Below are 19782 nucleotides of genomic sequence, written 5' to 3'. Positions count from 1 at the left end.
ATGTATGAAGAAAAATTAATTTTTTGCAAAATTTTATAATAGAAACTAAAAAAAAGTGTTTTTTTTTTCAAAATTTTTGCTCTTTTTTTGCTTATATCACGAAAAAAAAACTCCCAGTTGTGATCAAATACCACCAAAAGAAAGCTCTATTTGTGTGAAAAAAATGATAAAAATTTTGTTTGGTTACAGTGTAGCATGACTGAGCAATTGTCATTCAAAGTGTGAGAGTGCTGAAAGCTGAAAATTGGTCTGGGCAGGAAGGGGGTCTAACTGCTCTGTATGGAAGCGGTTAAAAAGCTTTGGAACATATGTTCACAGCTTCCTCTTCTCCATCAGGCTAGTTCAATAGACTTTGGAATCTCAGATTTTTTTTTTTTCCAATCAGCTTTAGTCCCCGGGTACTAGACTAGAGCTAGTTTAGACAGGAGCCAATTAACCTACCTCACATAGGCCCAGGGAGAACATGCAAACTCCAGATAGGCAGTGTTGTGGTTGGGATTTAAACCAGTGACTTTTAGGCCTCATGCACACTGGACATTCTCAAAATGCCAGTAGAAAGCTGTAGCTGTAGAAGGAGTTTTTCAGCTTTTTTGCAATTTTTTAGCTTTTTTTTTTTTTTTTTTTTTTTTTAGCAGAACTATACTCCCACTAAAGCGTATGGCTCAAAAACGCAGACAAATGCTGAATAGCCACGTTTTTCAGCGTTTTTTGTTGTTTTTCAGCTTTTATTAGAGTATGAGCATTTTTACAGCTGATAAACTCCTCTTAAAATCCATTAGTTCTGGGTTTTTTTTTCCAAGCCAGAAAACGCCCCTGCCAAAAACTGCTGATTACAGCCTATGTGTGCATGGACACATAGGATAACATGCTGGCTGCAAAAAAAAAATGTCTGAACCCAAAAACAGCAGCTGTAAAAAATGTCCAGTGTGAATGAGGTCTTAAAGCCTTCAAACAGCTGATCACCATGGTTGTTAATGAATTTAAGTTCATACGAGGGCCATTTATTGTTAAGAAGCGATCAAAGGCTCCCGTATGACGGTCTACTACACAATCACAAAATCTAGTTACCATGTGATGGACAAGCCTCTTAAAGTAAACAAAAGACTTTCTTTATCTTCCCTGAGAGAGCCAAATCCTCTGTAACTTGTGTCTCACATGTAAGGATAATTGATCATATGATTAATAATTGCTTTTATTTATAATTGTATAAATTTTTTAAACACTCATTTCTTGTTCTTAGTAGTGCCCCTATTTTCACTTTAAATGCAATCACACCAGGACTGGTTTAACCAGTTCCGGACCAGGAGCATTTTCCCACCTTAATGACCAGGCCATTTTTAGCGTTACGGCACTGCGTTAATTTAACTGACTATTGTGCGGATGTGCGCCGCTGTACTCAAAATTTATTTCCTTTTTCCCCCCCACAAATAGAGCTTTCTTTTGGTGGTATTTGATCAGCTCCCGTAATTATTTTGCAAAAAAAAATATTTTTTTTTACTTTTTTGCTATATAACATTCCCAATAAAAAAAAAATGTAGAAATCTATTTTTTTCATCATTTTAGGCCAATTTGTATTCTGCCACAAATTTTTTGGTAAAAAAAAAAGTGTATATTGATTGGTTTGCAAAAAAATTATCGCATCTACAAACTAGGGAATAGATTTATCAAGTGAGTGGAGCGGAATACCAGAGGGTGAGAAGGTAGCGTTAGGAAGCCAGGAAATAGCCACATAGGATAGACATAAATCGCTGAATCCCCATTAGATTAGATTAGTAGGTACAATGCCCGGCTGAATACCAGAATACTGGGTTGTATAAAAAAGGGGATTCACTCCAGAAATAAAGAGATTATTCTCCCACTCTACAAGACTCTGGTCCGGCCACATCTGGAGTATGCTGTCCAGTTCTGGGCACCGGTCCTCAGGAAGGATGTGCTGGAACTGGAAAGAGTCCAGAGAAGGGCAACAAAAATAATTAGGGGAATGGAGGACATCAGCTATGAGGAAAGACTACAAGCACTGAACTTATTCTCTCTGGAAAAGAGACGCTTGAGGGGGGATATGATATCATTGTACAAATACTGTACTGGCGACCCGAGCATAAGGAACAAACTATTCAGAGAAAGGAGATACAATAAGACACGTGGCCACTCACTAAAACTTGAGGAAAGGCGGTTTAACCTTAAAGTGCGTAAGGGGTTCTTCACTGTAAGAGCGGTAAGGATGTGTAATTCTCTTCCACAAGCAGTCGTATCAGCGGGGAGCATTGATAGTTTCAAAAAACTATTGGATGGACACCTTAAAGACCACAACATACAGGGGTATACAATGTACGGTTAAAAGCAAACACACACACACATCATAGGTTGAACTGGATGGACTTGTGTCTTTTTTCAGCCTCACTAACTATGTAACTATGTAAATCATTTTTATTTTTTTATTTGTTTACTAGTAATGGTGGCGATCAGCGATTTTTAGTGGAACTGCGACATTGTGGCGAACAGATCGGACACCTAACTGAGATTTTTGACACTTTTGGGGGGACCAGAGACATTACTACAGTAATCAGTAAATATGCACTTTTACTGTACTAATGACACTGGCAGGGAAGGGGTTAACACCAGGGGCAATCAAAGGGTTAAATGTGTCCCTAGGGGGTGCTTTCTAACTGTGGGGGAGATAGGCTTGCTGCATGAACACAGAGACCTGTGTTCCTAAATAGGAGGATCACAGGATCCCTGTGTTCAAAACTGACAGAACGACGGTCTGCCGTCTTTACAACGGCAGACTGCCGTTCTGTCTCCATGAGGAGCGATCGCGGTCGCTGATCGGTTCGCATTGACAGGTTGCGATTTTAGATGTGATAATGAATCCGCAGCAAATTCGCTGTGAATTCGCACCGCATCTATTGTAGGAACCCAGGCTAAAGCCTAGTACACACGGGCCGAATGTCGGGCGGCATTCGTCCCATGTGTACAGAAGCCAGTCCCACAGCTATTTGGCCAAGAAGGTCTGCCGACTGGCTCCCAATGAGCAGCTGACCGGAGTGTTCCGGTGGTGGTAAGGGGGCGCGTCCAGTGGTGGGATTCAGCCGGTTTGCACTGGTTCCATAGAACCGGTTACTAACTTTTTGCAAGTTCGCAGAACCGTGAGTTTGACCATGATCTGTATAAAAATCATCCTCTTGATGACTGCTCTGCTGCTCCCTCCCCTGTCGGCGCTGTCTCTCTGCAGGGAGGCGGCCGGAGCCCACACACAGTCACTGGTTGCTAGGCTAGAGCCGCTTAGCGTCTAGCAACCAGTGACGTCACCCATTTCTCCTGCAGGCTGCCGCCTCCCAGACAGTCCCCGACTCCCCGTCTGAGCTGTCAGTTTTTTTTTTTTTGCTTGAACCAAGAAAAAAAATGAGTAGAGTGTACGAGCCTTAAGCAAGTGTTCCTGGGCACACTTTCATCATTACCCTTGCTAACCAAACCAGTGAGCCATGCTTATGTGCACAGTCTTTTATTGAGAGGTTTGTGTTCTGGCACAGTTTGCACTCACACTTCAGCAAACTATTCCAAACCACAAGGGAAAAGCATCCAGGACCACCTCTTCCAAGTGGGCAATATGCTTAACCAATCCCGGTCTCAGTTCGAAGCACTCACGCTACACAAACAGGCCCAAGGTGCTGAACCGTGTCTTACACCGGTTTATAGTGTCCATGGGAGTACACCCTAAGACACATATGTCAAACACAAGGCCCACGGGCCGAATGCGGCCCTCCAGGCCTTGCCACGTGGCCCTAACACCTAATTATGCACCTCGAACATGAAGGAACTTCATTTCCCCACCTCCAGCTCTCTCCCTCTGCTCCCGCTCCCCATTGTCATTTTTAAACACAGAACCCTCTGTGTTTATAAGGGACAGCTTAGCTTTGTCCTCAGCGGCTCCGAGATCTAACAGATTCCTGCATGCACTCACAGTGGGGCACGGCAGGGGGAGATTTCCAGAATCTAAGAGAGAGAATGACCCTCCTGCAAGGCAGAGCCCCCTACATTGGGAGGTGCTAAAGCCAAATACACAGGTAGTAGAGCCGCCTACACAGGGAGGTACTAGAGCCAAGCCAGGTAGGTGAAAGAGACGGGAGAAAGCTTTGTGGGGGAGGTTGGGGTGGCAAACCCTGCACGCTGTACATAGCACACCCCTGAAAGCTGCACTCTGTACATAACACACCCCTGTACCCAGCACTCTGTATGTAGTGCACTCCTGAACACTGCACTCTTGTGCATAGTGCTGAGCTCTGCTCAAAATGCACTACTGAACCCTGCACCCTGTATGTAGCTCACCCCAGATACAACATGCCCTTTGAGGGCAATCATACTGCTGATGCGGCTCGCAATGAAATTGAGTTTGACACCCTTGCCCTAAGAGATAACTGTAAGGGCTATTGGAAGGAGTAAAATCTCATGGCTGAGCCATGTTTTACTGCCCCTTAACAGCTTTCCCTTTTTCTGCAAAAGCGGCAGTCAGGGGTGATCGCTCTTCAGAGAGCAAAACAGGTGTAAAAGAACCCTTTTAAGTGATGGAGCATGTATTTTTTTTAAAGGGTGCTGAATGAGGACCCATTCTGTATTGTAATGGAAGATAAAACTGTATTACATTTTGTTATCTTCATGTATTGTGTAATCTATTGTCTTGTTTAGGATCCACATTATCTTTATAATTTCTGCTACTAAATATGTGCTTCTTTTCCTTTTTTTGTTTTCAGGCTTTCTTCTCAGGTGCGAATACTCTCATCACTGCTTGTGATGTTACTTGTCTTTATCCTGGTCACAGTGCTGGTGAAAGTAGACACCTCCAACTGGACGATGGAATTCTTCGCTCTTTCATTGGTGTGTGTAGCTATTCTCAGTGGAGCATCAAACGTCCTTACAGCCAGTGTCTTCGGTGTCACTGGGCGCTTTCCACTGCAACACTCCCAGTCCTTAATATCAGGTAACTTCAGATTTTGGGATATCATTAAGTTCATCTGTTACAACAATGTATTCTCCCTTGAGAAGAGACGCTTGAGAGAAGATAGGATAGTGAGGTACAAATCCCTCAATGGTGATTTTAGTCTAGGGAGACGGCCACTCAATCAAACTGGAGAAGAAGCAGTTAAACCCTTAACTGTGTAGAGGATTTTTTACTGTTAGAGCTGTAAGGATGTGAAACTCCCTACCACAATCAGTGGTGTCAGCAGGGAGTGTCGATAATTAAAAAAAAAACTTAGATAGGCATCTTAGCAATATACAGGGGAAAAGGTATACACACACACACACACACCAACACAGGTTGAACCAGATTGACTGGTGTCTTTATTCAATCTTACCAACAATGAAACAAATTTGGGATTGGCATTCTAAAATGTACCAAGGCAGTGTTCCCCCTCCACACACACACATACTCGGACTGTAAGGGTTAATGACTTGGTTTGTCTAGGGCAGGGGTCTCCAAACTGTGGCCAGAGGGCCGGATGCTAGCCATTATCTAACCCTTGGGGCACTATACCTCCCAATGATATCTATTTCTTCCCTTAGTAAAAGCACCTCCCATAGTACACAAAGTCACTAGCTAGGCATAAAATGAATCCCTTGATCGCCCCTGATGTTAACCCCTTCCCAGCCAGTGTCATTAGTACAGTGACAGTGCATATCTTTTAGCACTTATCAGTGTATTCGTGTCACTGCTCCCCAAAAAGGGTTTGTTTACTAAAGCTAGAGAGGACAAAATGAGTCAGTTCTGCTTAGAAACCAATTGGCTTCCAGGTTTTATTACAAAAGCCTAATTAAAAAAGCTGAGGTTAGAAGCTGATTGGTTTCTCTGCAGAATTTGTGACTAATTTCACCCTCTCTAGCCTTAGTAAATAAACCCCTCAGTGTCCAAATTGTCTGCTAAACGCCGCCATTACTAATAATAAAAAAATAAAACTAGATAAAAATATCCCATAGTTTGTAGACGCTGTAACCTTTGCGCAAACCAATCAATATACGCTCATTGAGATTATAACACGTACTTTTTCCATCTAAAAATGGAGGAAAAAGTAACAGTGCGTGTTATACGCCGATATAAAAAAAAAAAGTCCAGGAAGCAGCGCCGAGAGGTAGAAGGGGGTGGGCGGCGCCGAGGAGAAGGAAGGACGCGCTGTCATCGGAAGTCCCGCTTCCTATGCCGACGTCTATCAAGGCGCCGGGACTTTCCGATGACAGCTCTTCCTTCTCCTCGGCGCCGCCCACCCCCTTCTACCTCTCGGCGCTGCTTCCTGGACTTTTTTAAAAGTGATTTGGATAAATTCGCTGGCGAGGCTGCAATTATGGGCACTGGCGCTGGCGAAGCTGCAATTATGGGCACTGGAGCTGGCGAGGCTGCAATTATGGGCACTGGTGCTGGCGAGGCTGCAATTATGGGCACTGCGCTGGCAAGGCTGCAATAATGGGCACTACGCTCATGAGGCTGCATTCTTGAGCACTGCGCTGATGAGGCTGCATTCGTGGGCACTGGTGAGACTACATTTGATTAAAAAAAAAATGTTCTGAGTTTAAAGCTGTTTATTTTAAATTTCAGCTTTTTTCCTGAAATTTCTCCCCTAAAATTTAGGTGCGTGTTATATGCCGGTGCGTGTTATACGCCGATAAATACGGTATTTGCTTAAGTTTATAAAGAAATTTGGATTTTTTTTCAAATTTTTTTATTAGATATGTTTTATAGCCGAAAGTAAAAAAAAAAAAAAATATATATATGTATATATATATATATATACATTAATTTTTTTTTTTTTTTTTAATTTGTCTTTTTTTTGTTTATAGCACACAAAATAAAAAACGCAGAGGTGATCAAATACCACTAAAAGAAAGCACTATTTGAGGGGAAAAAAGGACATAAATTGTATTTCGATAAAGCATCGCATGACTGCACAATTGTCCGTTAAAGTAATGCAGTGCTGTATCGCAAACTAATGGCCTGGTCGAGTGGTTAAAAGCAAATCAGGAGTTCACTTGTAAGGAAAGTTACACTTTGAAAGGAAATGTTACCCAGAGCTTAGTGAAAGTGGTAAAATTTAACTTTGCAAAGAATATCCAAGCATGTGAAAGGAAAAAAAGATATATATTTGGCTCGGACATGATTGGAGGATGGAAGTCAGCAGAACTTCACCTCATTCACTAGCCCTGGGGAAAAAAAATTCCTTGTGAATTGCAGCTTCATGGAAAGTTAACCGATAATTTGCCTTAAGTAAATTAACGCCATTGTTGCTGGAACAGGTGTCCCCATATTGAACTCTTTCTTTTTTTTTTGATAACGGTAAACTTTGGATTTAGTGTCTGGGGTTCTAAAAAGTGTACCTGTGAAGTTTCAGCTCTGTAGCATGTCCAGAACCAGAAAAAAAAGATAATTTTTCTTAGAATTTTTAATAGCGCAGGGATGGGGCTCCGCTCCTGTCACACCTGGGCATTTTTTTTTCAGGCATTTATTGGGCATTTTTTTGGGCGTCTTTGGAGGCAGGCATGACATCTGAACTTCTGTATAGGGGTATATATATACACACACATATATATATATATATATATATATATATATATATATACACATACACACATATAGGTGTGAAAGGAGCGGAACCCTACCCCTGCGCTACTGAAATTATTTGCAGGGATGGTGTTACCCTCCTTTCACACCTATATGTGTGTATGTGTATGTATATATATATATATATATATATATATATATATGTGTGTGTGTGTGTGTATATACCCCAATACAGAAGTTCAGATGTCATGCCTGCCTCCAAAGACGTCCAAAAAATTCCCAATAAACGCCTGCAACAAAACGCCCAGGTGTGTTGTTTCAGGCGTTTATTGGGCATTTTTTGGGCATCTTTGGAGGCAGGCATAACATCTGAACTTCTGTATAGGGGTATATATATATATATATATATATATACACACACACACATATATATATATATATATATATATATATATATATACACATACACACATATAGGTGTGAGAGGAGGGTAACACCATCCCTGCAAATAATTTCAGTAGCGCAGGGATAGGGTTCCGTTTCTTTCACACCTATATGTGTGTATGTGTATATATACATATATGTGTGTGTGTGTATATATACCCCTACACAGAAGTTAAAATGTCATGCCTGCCTCCAAAGACGTCCACAAAAAAGCCCAATAAACGCCTGAAACAAAAACGCCCAGGTGTAAAAGGAACGGAGCCCCATCCCTGCTCTACTAATAATTCTAAGAAAAATGATCTTTTTCTTATGGCGGTCACCCTGACATGAATGAGTTCTGTCACCCTGCCATAGCAGTCAGTGTCAGTTCACCCTACACTACACTACGGTCACCCTGACACTTAACGCTTTCCCTACAGAAACTAGATTATTGAATCTAACTATAGTGGTATATAGTACCCTAACTACACTGCATATCCCTTTCCTCACACTAAGTGTCCACCAGTGCCACGTATCAGTGCCACGAATCAGTGTCCACCAGTGCCACGAATCAGTGTCCACCAGTGCCACGAATCAGTGCCACGAATCTGTGTCCACAAGTGCCACGTATCAGTGCCATGAATCAGTGACCACCAGTGCCAGGTATCAGTGCCATGTACCAGTGCCACGAATCAGTGTCCACCAGTGCCACGTATCAGTGCCACGTATCAGTCCCACGAATCAGTGTCCACCAGTGCCACGTATCAGTGCCACGAATCAGAGTCCACCAGTGCCACATATCAGTGCCACAAATCAGTGTCCACCAGTGCCACATATCAGTGCTATGTATCAGTGCCACGAATCAGTGTCCACCAGTGCCACGAATCAGTGTCCACCAGTGCCACGTATCAGTGTCCACCAGTGCCACTGCCCACCAGTGCCACTTATCTGTGTCCACCAGTGCCACTCACACAGACCAGGCAGAGATAATGGTATATAGGAACTGTAGGCATGTCTGCAATGTGGGCAATGCCTGGTTAATTTTCCTTCTTCTTCCTGGAAAGTCTGATCACAAGTCTCTTCAAATAAGATAAGGATCCGACTTGGAGGCGACTCCCATTGAAGTCTATTGGGACAAGTCGGATACAAGTCGCCTCAAAGTAGTACAGGACCCTTTTCTGAAGTTGGAGTGACTTCAGTAGTGCCAATTAAGATGGCTCTCATTGATTTACATTGCTTTTGTTATGTCAAGCGACTTTGGGCGACTTGAGGGCACACAAGTCGCCTGACAAGTCGCGGCAGTGTGAATAGACTCGTAAGGTGTATCTCCCCAGTGAGGACACAGACAGCAATAAACAACTAACTTGGTTTCTAATCCCTTTTCACACAGGCCAAAACGAAAAAAAAAAATGTGTCTATTTGCTTTATTATTCGTGTACAAGTTAACATGATATATATTCACTAACTAGAGGTGCACCGAATGGAAATTTTGTTACTGAAACCGAATATTCAGGATTCACTTGGCCGAAATAAAAAAAGAAAATTATGATAGTTTTTTTTTTTTTTTTAAATAAATCATCAAAATCCTGAAAACACCATTTTCAGCCGATATGTTTCAGCTGCCGAAATTGCGGTGCATCTCTATCACTTATGGCTAACCATTTGATGAACTGTTTAACACCGTATACTGAACCTAAAGAATTAGGATCCCGTCACATATAGGTGGTTCACTTTGTTCAGCAAGGGAACCATGGACAGATCCCTGCTGAATCCAAACAGAATGGGATGAATGTCAGTATTGTGGCCTCTGTGCCCATTTAGTTTTTGTCTGCAACTTGACACTGTGGTGGGCCCATGATGTCTTTATGGGCAGGAGGATGTACAGCAGGCTACCTTCAGTCTGTCACGCTTAGGTCCTGTCCTTTTCTCTCTTTAATTTTTCCCCCTTGACTTGGATGGAGAGGTACGCAGATATAAACAGATGCAAGTCTGTTTACAAACCCTGTGCCCATAGACCTGCAAGGAGCTTCTTATCAGGCCTGTTTTCACACATTTTAATTGTTTGAATTGGTATGCTCCATCCCTGGCAACTGACCACGAGCAAGCCAGCAAACTTTTCAAAAGTAGAGGTTTTACAACAGTGGTGGACACACTTCTTGGTATAGAAGGTCTCAAATGCAGCCCCCGACATCACTTAAGGGTCGCTTAAAAAATTCACTGAATAGTCGGTGTTAGAGACCACAGACATACATAGGATAAAGGCTATGAGTGTGTGACACAAGAGCTGGTCGGGGACTGTGAACATAATACAAGAGTTGGTCTAAGATTGTGAACATACGAGCTGGTCAGAGGCTGTGAACATAAGAGCTGGTCAGAGGCTGTGAATATAAGAGCTGGTCAGAGACTGTGAACATAAGAGCTGGTCAGAGGCTGTGAACATAAGAGCTGGTCAGAGGCTGTGAACATAAGAGCTGGTCAGAGACTGTGAACATAAGAACTGGTCAGAGACTGTGAATATAAGAGCTGGCCAGAGGCTGTGAACATAAGAGCTGGTCAGAGGCTGTGAACATAAGAGCTGGTCAGAGGCTGTGAACATACAAGCTGGTCAGAGGCTGTGAACATAAGAGCTGGTGAGAGGCTGTGAATATAAGAGCTGGTCAGAGGCTGTGAACATAAGAGCTGGTCAGAGACTGTGAACATAAGAACTGGTCAGAGACTGTGAACATAAGAGCTGGTCAGAGACTGTGAATATAAGAGCTGGTCAGAGGCTGTGAACATAGGAGCTGGTCAGAGGCTGTGAACATAAGAGCTGATCAGAGGCTGTGAACATAAGAGCTGGTCAGAGGCTGTGAATATAAGAGCTGGTCAGAGACTGTGAACATAAGAGCTGATCAGAGGCTGTGAACATAGGAGCTGGTCAGAGGCTGTGAATATAAGAGCTGGTCAGAGACTGTGAACATAAGAGCTGGTCAGAGGCTGTGAACATAAGAGCTGGTCAGAGGCTGTGAACATAAGAGCTGGTGAGAGGCTGTGAATATAAGAGCTGGTCAGAGGCTGTGAACATAAGAGCTGGTCAGAGACTGTGAACATAAGAACTGGTCAGAGACTGTGAACATAAGAGCTGGTCAGAGACTGTGAATATAAGAGCTGGCCAGAGGCTGTGAACATAAGAGCTGGTCAGAGGCTGTGAACATAAGAGCTGGTCAGAGGCTGTGAATATAAGAGCTGGTCAGAGGCTGTGAACATACGAGCTGGTGAGAGGCTGTGAATATAAGAGCTGGTCAGAGGCTGTGAACATACGAGCTGGTCAGAGGCTGTGAACATACGAGCTGGTCAGAGGCTGTGAATATAAGAGCTGGTCAGAGGCTGTGAACATAAGAGCTGGTCAGAGACTGTGAACATAAGAACTGGTCAGAGACTGTGAACATAAGAGCTGGTCAGAGACTGTGAATATAAGAGCTGGTCAGAGGCTGTGAACATACGAGCTGGTCAGAGACTGTGAACATAAGAACTGGTCAGAGACTGTGAATATAAGAGCTGGCCAGAGGCTGTGAACATAAGAGCTGGTCAGAGACTGTGAACATAAGAACTGGTCAGAGACTGTGAATATAAGAGCTGGCCAGAGGCTGTGAACATAAGAGCTGGTCAGAGGCTGTGAACATAAGAGCTGGTCAGAGGCTGTGAACATACAAGCTGGTCAGAGGCTGTGAACATAAGAGCTGGTGAGAGGCTGTGAATATAAGAGCTGGTCAGAGGCTGTGAACATAAGAGCTGGTCAGAGACTGTGAACATAAGAACTGGTCAGAGACTGTGAACATAAGAGCTGGTCAGAGACTGTGAATATAAGAGCTGGTCAGAGGCTGTGAACATAGGAGCTGGTCAGAGGCTGTGAACATAAGAGCTGATCAGAGGCTGTGAACATAAGAGCTGGTCAGAGGCTGTGAATATAAGAGCTGGTCAGAGACTGTGAACATAAGAGCTGATCAGAGGCTGTGAACATAGGAGCTGGTCAGAGGCTGTGAATATAAGAGCTGGTCAGAGACTGTGAACATAAGAGCTGGTCAGAGGCTGTGAACATAAGAGCTGGTGAGAGGCTGTGAATATAAGAGCTGGTCAGAGGCTGTGAACATAAGAGCTGGTCAGAGACTGTGAACATAAGAACTGGTCAGAGACTCTGAACATAAGAGCTGGTCAGAGACTGTGAATATAAGAGCTGGCCAGAGGCTGTGAACATAAGAGCTGGTCAGAGGCTGTGAACATAAGAGCTGGTCAGAGTCTGTGAACATAGGAGCTGGTCAGAGGCTGTGAACATAAGAGCTGGTCAGAGGCTGTGAACATAAGAGCTGGTCAGAGGCTGTGAACATAAGAGCTGGTGAGAGGCTGTGAACATACGAGCTGGTGAGAGGCTGTGAATATAAGAGCTGGTCAGAGGCTGTGAACATAAGAGCTGGTCAGAGACTGTGAACATAAGAGCTGGTCAGAGACTGTGAATATAAGAGCTGGTCAGAGGCTGTGAACATACGAGCTGGTCAGAGGCTGTGAACATAAGAGCTGGTCAGAGGCTGTGAACATAAGAGCTGGTCAGAGGCTGTGAACATAAGAGCTGGTCAGAGGCTGTGAACATAGGAGCTGGTCAGAGGCTGTGAACATAAGAGCTGGTCAGAGGCTGTGAACATAAGAGCTGATCAGAGGCTGTGAACATAAGAGCTGGTCAGAGGCTGTGAACATAAGAACTGATCAGAGACTGTGAACATAAGAGCTGGTCAGAGGCTGTGAACATAAGAGCTGGTCAGAGGCTGTGAACATAAGAGCTGGTCAGAGGCTGTGAACATAAGAGCTGGTCAGAGGCTGTGAACATAAGAGCGGATCAGAGGCTGTAAACATAAGAGCTGGTCTGAGGCTGTGAACGTAATACAAGAGATGATCAGAGGCTGTTAACGTGATACAAGTGCTGATCAGAGGCTGTTAATGTGATACAAGAGATGATCAGAGGCTGTGAACATAATACAAGAGATGATCAGAGGCTGTTAACGTGATACAAGAGATGATCAGAGGCTGTGAACGTAATACAAGAGATGATCAGAGGTTGTTAATGTGATACAAGAGATGATCAGAGGCTGTGAACATAATACAAGAGATGATCAGAGGCTGTGAACGTAATACAAGAGATGATCAGAGGCTGTGAACGTAATACAAGAGATGATCAGAGGCTGTGAACGTAATACAAGAGATGATCAGAGGCTATTAACGTGATACAAGAGATGATCAGAGGCTGTGAACGTAATACAAGAGATGATCAGAGGCTGTGAACGTAATACAAGAGATGATCAGAGGCTATTAACAAGGGATACACCGATATGGTTTTTTCAGGGCCGATACCGATATTTTGGTCACAACGTATCGGTATAGGCCGATATGGGCCAATATTTTGTACATTTAAAGTTTTGAAAAATAAAGACAATTTTTGACACAAATCTGGTGCCGAACATGTTTTTTGTTTAATGCTTAATGGCTTGCTTGCTGGCACTCTGTGGTGGGTGGCTGGCTGGCTGCCACCCTGTGGTGGGTGGTTGGCTGGCTGCCACCCTGTGGTGGGTGGGTGGCTGGCACCCTGTGGTAGGTGGGTGGCTGGCTGGCACAGGGGCTGTGGGTGGCTGGCTGGTACAGGGCATGTGGGCGGCTGGCTGGTACAGTGCCTGTTGCTGGCTGGTACAGGGCCGGTGGATGGCTGGCTGTCTGGCACCCTGTCTGTGGGTGCCTGGCTGTCTGGCACCCTGTCTGTGGGTGGCTGGCTGTCTGGCACCCTGTGGTGTGTGGCTGGCTGGCTGGCACCCTGTGGTGGGGGGGTGGCTGGCACAGGGGCTTTGGGTGGCTGGCTGGTACAGGGCCTTTGGCCAGCTGGCTAGTACAGGGCCTGTGGGTGGCTGGCTGGTTGGTACAGTGCCTGTGGCTGGCTGGTACAGGGCCTGTGGGTGGCTGGCTGGCTGGTACAGTGCCTGTGGCTGGCTGGTACAGGGCCTGTGGGTGGCTGGCTGGCTGGTACAGGGCCTGTGGGTGGCTGGCTGGCTCACTGGTACAGTGCCTGTGGCTGGCTGGCTGGTACAGGGCCTGTGGGTGGCTGGCTGGCTCTCTGGTACAGTGCCTGTGGCTGGCTGGTACAGGGCCTGTGGGTGGCTGGCTGGTACAGGGCCTGTGGGTGGCTGGCTGGCTCACTGGTACAGTGCCTGTGGCTGGCTGGCTGGTACAGGGCCTTTGGATGGGGTGGCTGGCTGGCACCGGGCTGCTGTGGGTGGGTGTATGGCTGTGATACACACCAGCGAGACTAGTCCCGACTCCAGACGAGACGGTCCAAGGCGAGGTAGGCGCCCTAAGAAGGCAGAATGACGTCACAAAAATATTGGCAATATCGACCAGTTCCGGGGCTGATACCGATATATCGGGGAAAGTGCATATCGGCCCCCGATAATCAGTCTATCCCTACTGTTAACACGATACAAGAGATGATCAGAGGCTGTTAACGAGGCTGTTAACATGATACATGAGTTTTTCAGGGACTAGGGTTATGCTTCAGGAGATAGTCATAGACTGAAGACATATTATGTGAGACTGCTAGAAATCACTGCTATAACAGGGCAATAGGGAAACCACGGTTAGTGTCTGCAGGGGCAATAGGGCTGCAAAAAAGTGCATGCAGCTCACCAGGGTTCTACTGTCACGTGCTGTCCAAGGTTTCAGATTGACGGTTCGCACGCCAGGCAGACATTTCGTAATCCGGAGAATCCGCTAAACGTAATTTCCTTAAAAATGATCGGATTTGCAGCAAGTTGGAGACTGAATAACGTATTTCAAATGAACAGTTAATGTAATTGGATGTGGAGGAAATGAAGACTTCTTTACATTTTACATGAGCAAAGTTCACTTATATTATAAACCTGATGGCATGGCATCATTTTGTGTGACTCTTACTCATCATTCGTTTTAATGGGCACTTGTGTCATTGTGGTTAGTGGTGGACTTAACTTGGTAACCTGTTTTAGTTTTTCAGCAAACATTTATTTTCAGGAAACAAAACTACGAATATCAGCTGAAGAAACCTTTTTTTTTTTTTGTGTGTGTGTGAAGCAACAAACCATGCGTCCTCCCTCCTCGTCATTGGTGTGCTGGTATATTAACCCTGACACTGCTTCACCGACTCTACTCCAGCTAGGCATATGTGGCCGACTCCAACATTTCTTTGATGAATTTGATACTTCATTGTTCAGCCTCAGACCTTTTGTCTGCCTACTTCTAATATTATTAAAACAATAAGTTAAGAGAAAGTGTCAAGAACAGCAATTCCCACTTTGTCTTCATAGTCTGTGCCCTAAACTCATAAGTAAAGCTCCAAAATTGTACCCATAAATTAAGTGTAAAGACTAGATATAAACAGTCTGAATTTAGCCTGGCACAGTAGTGGGGGAGGTATACAGACATGCATGTATTCTGTATGTATTCTCTATGCATTTACAGAAATATCAGTCCATCACTGGGAAGGAAAAAATGCTCCCTTGCAGTGAAGCTGCCCCCGCTCTTTTTGGGTCTGAGGGGGCCATGAAAAAGTTGTACTTTTTTCCTGTTCCCTGGCAGCTGGTGCTCTTCTCTACTCCCCTACACTTTGGTAGTGGACTGTCCCTTGGCATCCTCATGTCCAGTTCAGGACTATGGGCTCTGCATTGGGCTTGATGACCTCAGAGGTCCTGCCACCCCCCAAAGGGTAGGGAAGAAGATGCCATGGGGACTGGTTTTATAGCCCGAAGGAGCAAAAGATTGGGGAAAAAAAAACTGCTTTTACCTAAGCAAGCATTTAACCCTTGCAGTTAGGGAGCAGCCCCACTGCAAGAGCATTTTTCCTTTCCCTGGATTTCAGCTTTGAAAGCAGAGTAAACACAACCACATAGAAATAACACATAGGGGTGGATTTTCCTAAAGGCAAATAGTCTGTGCACTTTGCTTGCACATGATTGGATGATAGAAATCAGCAGAACTTTACCACATTTAATAGGGTCTGAGTGCAACTGCGCTTGCAAAGTGCACAGACTATTTGCCTTTAGTAAATTCCCTAGTGTAGAATCATACATGAAACAGTTAAAGTGGAGTTCCGCCCAAAAATGGAAGCTTGGCTTTACTGCCTCCTTCCCCCTCTGGTGCCATATTTGTCACCTTTTGGGGGTGGGAGCAGATACCTGCCAAAAAACAGGTACCTGCTCCCACTTCCGTGTAAGGGCGCCATGACGACCTACGTCATTTGCGGCAACTCCACCCCCCCGCTGCCTTCTAGGATACACACATAGGTCCCAGAAGACAGCGGGACTATTCACAAAGCGCAGCGCGACTCACGCATGCACAGTTGGAAAGGCTTTTTTGTCCTGTTACCCTTCGTAAGGATGCCAGCGCCTGTACCCGGAACCAATGAACGAGCTTTGAGTGCCAAGATTGCGGGCTCCCTGGACAGGTAAGTGTCCGTATATTAAAAGTCAGCAGCTACAGTATTTGTAGCTTCTGACTTTTCATTTTTTTCCCCCCCAGGCTGGAACTCTGCTTTGATTTCCATATTAGTTAGCAGTGTTTAGTCCCCTTCAGATATGAGGTAGTGAAATACTATGGTTTGGTGTGAAAAACCATCGAGGTCAGTCATTTCCGAACTTGTCCTCAAGTCCCTCTGAAAGATCATGTGTTGTGGATATCACACAAGTAGCCAAATAGTATTGCTAAGGCGCCAATTGCTCCACCTATGTATAATAAATAGTATTTGGATGTTTGCAGCTGCATTGAGATAACACCTACTTTGTATCTGTTACATGTTCTCATTCACATAGCATAGCAAAATTGCTGCTTAATTTTAATTGCTCTTTTTTAAAATGAGCTGCTTTACAAATACATTCATTCTGAGCCACCACCCATCAGGAATACACTGATCCTGAATGTCTACTTGAGTAATCAGTGGCTCACCTTTGCTACTGTTTGCTGATTAAAGCGGAGTTCCACCCTGGGAACGTTTTTTTTTTAATAAAAATACCCCCGGGACAGTCAGGGCTAGTGCATTCCACAATGGCTAGCCTCTGATCTGTCCCGGGTTGCACTTACCTTTTAGGAGAAATACTTACCTTGAAAAAGTATTGTCCAGCGCTGCCATCTCAGGTGTGGGCAGCTTGAAGCCAGCGCGATCCTCTTCTGCGTCCTCTTCCGTCTTCTTCGGTCCCACGATGCACTGCACCGGCCCCGCCGTCACTTCCGGGTCGCGCGCGTCATCCCTCCACAGCTTCTGGGCATGCCCAGAAGCTGTTTAGCAAGGTATGACGGTGCCTGCACCGGAACTGACGTCGGGGCCGGTGCAGGCGCATTGATTCCTGGGAGCGATGACGTTCAGCTCCCAGGAATCATTGCAAGCCAGGAAGTGACGAATCACCGTGGCCGCCGAGGGGAGGAAGAAGGAAGTAAGGTAAGTAGATTTTCTTCTAAACCAGGTAAGTAAAAAAAAAAAAAATTGTGATTATCCTTTTGTTTTTCAGGTGACCCGAAGCAAGAAGATGGAGGTAAGTATAATTTTAGGGTGGAACTCCGCTTTAAGCACATTACTTCCTAAAACCTAGTACACGCTAGTGGTTTTTTTTTCCGTTCAACCTAAAAATGAGCAAAAAAAAAAAAAAACTGACAGCTCAGGAGGAGCCACTGTACTAACTATCCAACTATCCAACATTAGTACAGCAATCTCCCCTGCTGTTCTGTTGTGTTCTGACAGGGGGACAGCCCCCCGCCAGAACACTCCAGTCAGCTCTATCAGCCATTGGCGTTGATTGGGAGCTGATCGGCAGACCTTTTTTGGTCATGGCCCTTGGACAGAAGCCAGCCTGACTCCACTACACAGGGGCCGAATGTCGGCCTGTTTCTATTGAACCGGCCGATGCGCCTGACATTCTGCCCGTGTGTACTAGGCTTAAAACTGAAATTTGCATAGTGTATGGCCAACTTAGTGTTACTAAATCAAGGATCCTGCATTCACAATATCTGGTCTCCCACAGTACACAGAACATGGAAATGCAATTATTTTAGTAAATATAAACTGCTTAATACCTTTTCTCATCTGCAGTATATATAGCAGTCTTGTGACTTCCATCAGTGTCTGGTTAAAGCTTGTAGGAGTTTTCATTCTACTCTGACTGTCCTATGAGGCTACAGGACCCCTGTCCCTCTGTCTGGACAGTGCTGATTGGCCCTTTGCTGATCACATGCACCCTCTTTTTGATCCCCAAGTAAAACATGACTTAGTACTTGGTGGAGAAACCCTTTGTCACGGAACCATGAACCAGACGTACAACAACAGATAAGTGAAAATAAGAAAGCTTTATTGAAAAACAAGCTGTAAAGCAAAAGTCCAAACGGATGGCGAAACTGATGCAGAGTCTTTTGCGAAGCCAGGGGTCAGGAACCAGCAGGGTAGTCAGACGAAGCCAGGATCAGGAACCAGCAGGGTAGTCAGACGAAGCCAGGATCAGGAACCAGCAGGGTAGTCAGACGAAGCCAGGAACAGGAACCAGAAGCAGCAGCAGTCTTAGAAGCATGTGAACACAGGAGGACCAAGCAGGGAACTGAAGCCACAGACCTCCTATATATATATGAGCTAGGCATCCAGCTCCTCCCAGTGGGAAGGAGGAGCCGCAGGGTGGGAGGCTACAAGAAACCCAGAAACCAAGATGGCCGCCAGCACATGTCAAACGAAGGAGAACAGCAAGAAGGTAAGACCATGACAGTACCTCCCCCTCAAGGGCCCCTCCTCCGCGGAGTAAAGAACGGTTTCTGAGGGAAGCGTGCGTGGAAGGCTCGGAGCAAGGCAGGAGCATGGACATCTGCGGAGGGAACCCAGGAACGCTCCTCTGGACCATAACCACGCCAATGAACCAAAAACTGCACCCGACCGCGGACCAGGCGTGAGTCCAGGATATTGCTCACCTCATACTCCTCACGATTGCCCACTCGGACCGGACGAGGCCGAGGAACCGAGGAAGTGAAACGATTACACACCAGTGGCTTCAACAGGGAGACATGAAACACGTTGGAGATCCGCATGCCAGGAGGAAGCGCAAGGGCATAGGCTACCGGGTTTACCCTGCGAAGCACTCGGAAGGGACCAACAAAGCGAGGCGCCAGCTTGGGAGTGGGCACTCGAAGGTTGAGGTTGCGGGTGGACAACCATACACGGTCTCCGGCCTGGTAGGAAGGAGCAGGCGCTCGTCTGCGATCAGCCTGGAGTCTCTGGCGCTGCGCAGAGACCTCAAGGGACCTCTGGATCTGTACCCAAGAAGCACGTAGGACGAAAAGGTGATCCTCCACAGCCGGAATATCCTGGGGAGAGAATACCTCCGGTAACACGGCAGGTTGGAACCCATAGTTGGCCATGAAGGGAGACGTCCCAGAGGAAGAGTTCACCGCCGTGTTCCTGGCAAACTCAGCCCAAGGCAGGAGGTCAACCCAATTGTCTTGGTGATCGGAGACATAGCAACGAAGGAATTGCTCCAAGGCCTGATTGGATCGTTCTGCGGCCCCATTGGACTGAGGGTGGTAGGCCGAGGAGAAGGAGAGATGAATCCCCAACTGGGAGCAAAAGGCGCGCCAGAACCTGGACACAAACTGACTCCCCCGATCCGACACAATCTCCTTGGGCAAACCGTGCAACCGGAAGACCTCCCTGGCAAAAATCGTGGCCAACTCCTGTGCAGAGGGTAACTTCTTGAGAGGAACACAGTGGCACATTTTGGAAAACCGATCCACAATCATGAGAA

At 45.6% G+C, this 19782-nt stretch overlaps 1 protein-coding gene across 1 annotated transcript in view; it reads left to right on the top strand.

Annotated features, from left to right (window-relative positions):
* The window catches only part of SLC29A3 (solute carrier family 29 member 3), a 125710-nt gene that overhangs the window by 67056 nt on the left and 38872 nt on the right, over positions 1-19782 (top strand). Inside the window, exon 4 of the mRNA XM_082268011.1 lies at positions 4749-4975. Within this exon, the coding sequence (XP_082124137.1) occupies positions 4749-4975 (227 nt within the window). The remainder of the gene's footprint in view (positions 1-4748; positions 4976-19782) is intronic.

The sequence above is a fragment of the Pelophylax lessonae genome, assembly GCF_965119305.1.
Source record: "Pelophylax lessonae genome assembly, chromosome: 9".
In the NCBI taxonomy this organism is placed as follows: Eukaryota; Metazoa; Chordata; class Amphibia; order Anura; family Ranidae; genus Pelophylax; species Pelophylax lessonae.
Note: the sequence above shows the minus strand (reverse complement) of the source record. Positions and strands in the feature narration are given on the sequence as shown.